The sequence below is a fragment of the Anarrhichthys ocellatus genome, unplaced genomic scaffold (genome assembly GCF_004355925.1).
Source record: "Anarrhichthys ocellatus isolate YVR2014 unplaced genomic scaffold, GSC_Weel_1.0 scaffold35, whole genome shotgun sequence".
NCBI classification, from domain to species: domain Eukaryota; kingdom Metazoa; phylum Chordata; class Actinopteri; order Perciformes; family Anarhichadidae; genus Anarrhichthys; species Anarrhichthys ocellatus.
Window position 1 is genome coordinate 3,152,384 of NW_022280065.1, and position 4,643 is coordinate 3,157,026.

General features: G+C 38.3%; 1 protein-coding gene across 1 annotated transcript; it reads left to right on the top strand.

Annotated features, from left to right (window-relative positions):
* The first annotated feature begins 833 nt into the window (after positions 1–833).
* Positions 834–3,022, top strand: LOC116393883 (CD59 glycoprotein). The gene is made up of 4 exons (XM_031866588.1): positions 834–897; positions 1,123–1,208; positions 1,898–2,005; positions 2,614–3,022. Exons 2-4 carry the CDS (start codon positions 1,151–1,153, stop codon positions 2,772–2,774), a joined length of 327 nt encoding a protein of 108 aa, XP_031722448.1. The 5' UTR covers positions 834–897; positions 1,123–1,150; the 3' UTR covers positions 2,775–3,022.
* The last annotated feature ends 1,621 nt before the right edge of the window (positions 3,023–4,643 follow it).

Consider the following 4,643-nt stretch of genomic DNA (forward strand, 5'->3'; position numbering starts at 1 on the left):
AAGACAACAATGCTTTAGTCGCTCAGCCTCCTGCTGGGTACTGGAGTTTTTAAGCAAACATTAGTCAAAAACTAGTAAATAGTGCTTTTATTTGGGACTGCTTTCAGATGCGGATTATTGCACATTTGGTGCTCTACTACGGCAGCAGGATGGTGTTTGTGGGATTACCAAATAAACAGATACACGTGATGCACTCCAACAGTTTGTTGGATCACAGTGCACGTAACACGGATTCATTTCAGCCTCTCTCTCAGCAGAAATGTGCTGACTCTCCTCCTTTTTTGTTGGACAGAGATAATACACATATCTGACTTTCAGGGCCAATCCTTCAGCAATAATAGTTTATCCGCTGGCACCATATGACTCCAGACTTCAGGCAGAGTGAATGGGTTATGAACTGCACCAACATGTTGCCATCATCCCATTAAACATGAATTTATTGTTTGTTTATGTCTTATAACTTATTAAAAATATCACTCTAGTAAACACTTGATGTTGCACCTTGTAAACATTCGTCCTCTTTGCTTCACTAACCTCTGACCGGTCATTACACCTCCTGTACTTTCCCGTCTCCCTCCCTTCTCTCTTTCTACTAACATCTCTCCCTTCCTAGTTTCTCCATTGTCATTACCAAATCTTGTGTTAACGATTGAATCCCCTTACTATGCACATTTAATATTCTGAAAAAGACATGAAAACAATCTATGACAACCATCTGTTCATTGTTTCTCCATATTACACAATTAGTGCACTGCATTGACCAACATTGTAGACGTCTAAATCAAATCCACACATAGACTCTGAACCCAAACAAATGGTCTGTTTACTTTCCCCGTTGGTGCCGTTACAAAAAGCCTCTTCTTCATGAGCTCAAAGTCGTTTTCTTCACATTCACAGGTGAGTGTGATTATGACTGCAAAACATTAATCCGTACTTCCAAATTAATGCTTTTATAACGATTATGTCATCATTTCTGTCGTATATTCTGTTAAGGTATGCAAAGTGATATTTTATTAGTTATTGACTCCCTGCACATGTTTTTCCTTTTCTATTTCTATAAAGTTCATTTCCTGCCTTTAATCCAGATTTGACACTGTTGTGAATTTTCCCTTTTTTATTTAGATTTTCAGACGCGACAGTGCTTTCAGTCATGATGAGGAGCTCTGTGTTGTTTTGCCTGGCTGTCAGCTTTGCCATGTTTGGATTTGGTAAGAAAAAAAGGGGTTGAAAAAGGAATCAGAATTGCTTTTGCTCGCTCTTTTTTTTGAGCGCATCCAAGTGGGGCTAAGTCAGAGAGATTATATGTTTCGCAAAGAGAAAACATCAGCCTGAGGGAACGTTTTGGCACATCACTGTGCAGCTTGCTTGTTCGGCCTCCAGTTCACACTATACAGAGTCAGTGATAACTATTCATTCCTAATATTTTCTATGATGTTTCAGGACATGTTTGCTTTGCGCACAGTTGTGTTGCAGCTTTTTTTTTTTTTACTCATAGCTGGTTTATTGACAGGATTGTAATATACAGTATTTATGAAATACAACATATCAGGGGTATGTTTTGTCAAGAATAAAACTATAAAGTCCTGGATCATTTCTGTTAAGATTTTCACAGACCACCATTCTTCAACTTTAATATAGTTTCCACAAAGGGAAGTAAAATCTTCTTCTGTGTGCAATAGTTATTCAGCTTCAGTTTGGAATTCATTTAACCTTTCTATCAAACAAAACAAAGATATATCACAAAACTGTATACAGATCATACAAGCAAACACCTCCAATATCTGACATTAATAAATACCTTATATTTGCTGTCTTGGAAATCTCATGAACATGACTTTGCTTGGGGGAGCACTGACTGCGCCACATGAGACTGAAGAGCTCTGTCTGGTTTCTCCAGGCCTCTCCCTGCAGTGCTACTCCTGCCCTGATGGCCTCTCCAACGACTGTCAAGTCAAACAGCAGTGTAACCAAGGTGAAGACAACTGCATCAAACTCACCAGTGGTGGTAAGTATTGTTCAGGAATGAAACAGTGCAATATCCAACAATTGTTGAAGTCATCATAAAATGTCTGTCTGATGCCAATGTTGATTAAATGTTTATTGTGAATGAATTCTGCAAAGCGATTTGCCTGATCCGACAACAACTGATGGTTTAACACACAACACATTTTGATTATCATATTTGCACTTTTGACAAACAGTGAAAACTTAATAAGACATAAAAAAAACATTCTTAGCACAAGGTCCATTCTCTGGAGCTTTCCACCGCATCTCATGGGCTTCATCAGTGGACAGAGTTTGCTCTGTTGTCATGGAAGTCTTAATAATAATAAAGCCAGTATGTTTGCAGGTAATAAATACACTGGACCTCATTGAGTGTTCTTCCATGAATTAAAATACTTTTTTGATTTGTTTTATTTCTTCAATGGGATGGTTATCTTCTAGACAAATCATATTTGGAGGAAAATGCTTTTGAATATTTGTTTTATTGGTCTTTCTTTAAACTGGCCTTGGCTGCTATTGTCCTTGAAATGTGAAGTGCTGGTATCGGTATCCGTTATAATGATTGTAATGCTCACAAAACTAATGCTGTGTCTCTCACACTCCCACCAGAAAACACCTACACTCAATGTATAAGGTACGCAGACTGTGACTTCATGACTCTGGCCGTCAGATATTCCCTCGCTGAGTTTGAATTCAGCTGCTGTGGGTCAGAACTCTGCAATGGCCAAAAAAAAAGTGCGCTTCAGAAATTTAAGGATTTCTTTGGTTAAGAAATAAAAAAAAGAAGAAAATAAATACGAACAAATGTAGACTCTTCCATGTAGCGTGTAATTGTGGTACCACTGATGAACATTGTTCGCTAAACAATAAAGTCTCGATTAAAAATATTTTAAAATCAACTGTCTTTCTAGAGGAAGTGTACCTTTAAGTTCTGATGCTGAGGTCAGCAAAGCATCAGTGAAACATGTTTGACTGATCTTATGAGACATATAAATAAACTGAAGGTTCTACTGGTCCAGTCATGTCTTTCTACATTTATCCACACTGCAAACAATTTATTGTCTATGTTGCATCATAAACGTCGTATTTACTTAAAACATTACAATATAAATCCTATATTTTAAAATTAGTGTCATTTATCTTGAGCTGCACTTGGTGATATTCAGCATTTCTTTCTGAAGTTCCGGAACAAACTTGATTTGTATGTGAGAAGAGGTTGAAGTAATGCTACCACTTTTATATTAAGGCATTATTTATCAAGAGTTTACAAGTTGTTAACATTCAGATTCAGATTTATTGACTCACGACTATGATTGCCCTGTATAGAGTTAGCTGCTAGCCCAGCCAGATCTCACTCCCAGTGCCTCTTGATACAGATGCACCTTTTAGCATATGAGACGCAACAGCTTTTAACTAACTCCAAAAGCCCTTTGCTAACTTGAATGGGGATAAAATAATTTAATTGTGCGGCTTTCCAAATGTCCTGAGTAAATTGATCAATATCCGCACAACATAGCGACAGAGTAGGCTATGGTATGACAATTTCATATTTGCACTCAAAAAGCAGATCAAATTGATCACTTTTCAATCATTGTAGAAAGTACTCGGTGAAAAAATACTGAGAAAGAAAGATCCTGTAGACAGAGCATTGAAACTGGTGAAGCATAACAAAAGCCTGGAAATATTCTGAAGAAGATCATCAAAGTCCAAGACTGTAAGAGTGTCTGCTGCTGCTCTTGAACATGATTAAGATTCATTTTCCAAACAAGCTGCTGTATTCTCCTTCAGCCGATTATAGAATAATGTGACGTTTCTGCAGCAGTGAGTGAGAACAATGTCTAAATATGTTGACTTTAATCAAAAGGACAACATCTGTTACCTGAAACAATATGTGTGTGTGTGTGGGGGGGTTATTCTATCCTAAAGATGTCCTCACAAGCGACAAAATAAGACTGTGTGAGGACATTCACTCTGGACAAAAAACACATTTTTAAAGTTAGAAAGTCGAGGTATTATACGGATCATTCTATGTGAATGTGCGTCAAAGAATGTGATGCTATTTCATGCAAAGTGTGTGTGTGTGTGTGTGTGTGTGTGTGTGTCTGCATGCTACAACCCTGTCCAGGTGGCTAGATAATTAAAAACATTTCTCACACTTGAATTTACATCGAAATCTCAATGATAACATCTGGCTGAGCACAGGAGGAAAAGACCAGGTGTGTGTGTGTGTGTGTGTGTGTGCGTGTGTGTGTGTGAGTGTGTGTGTGTGTGTGTGTGAGACTGAGAAAGAGCGACTAAAATGAGCTGTGTTGGGTGGAATCTGTGATCTTTTGGTTATGTAATTAGGATATAACAAAGATTGATTAATGAGATACGCATTGAAAAAATATGCTGGCCGCCTTTTGAATTTGCATCCGCTTGCACGTGTGCAATACCAACAAACAGGACACACTCATGAAAAACAATGCTCCATAGCGCCACTAGTGGTCAAAAACTCCCCATGGTACCTTTAAACTGTGGTGCATTGAGCTCTCCAGGTAATCTTGCCACAAGAAAGAAAAGAATAGAACTCCATCTTGTGATGGGATCACACCAGCTGCAACGCCATATCAGGCCAGGGGTTGTAGGAGCCCCCTTGC

Excerpts from the sequence above, each read along its gene's own strand:
- LOC116393883 (XM_031866588.1), top strand. The coding sequence starts at position 1,151 with ATGATGAGGAGCTCTGTGTTGTTTTGCCTGGCTGTCAGCTTTGCCATG. Across the intron at positions 1,209-1,897 it reads CTTTGCCATGTTTGGATTTG|GCCTCTCCCTGCAGTGCTAC; the intron begins GTAAGAAAAAAA and ends TGGTTTCTCCAG. Across the intron at positions 2,006-2,613 it reads CATCAAACTCACCAGTGGTG|AAAACACCTACACTCAATGT; the intron begins GTAAGTATTGTT and ends CACTCCCACCAG.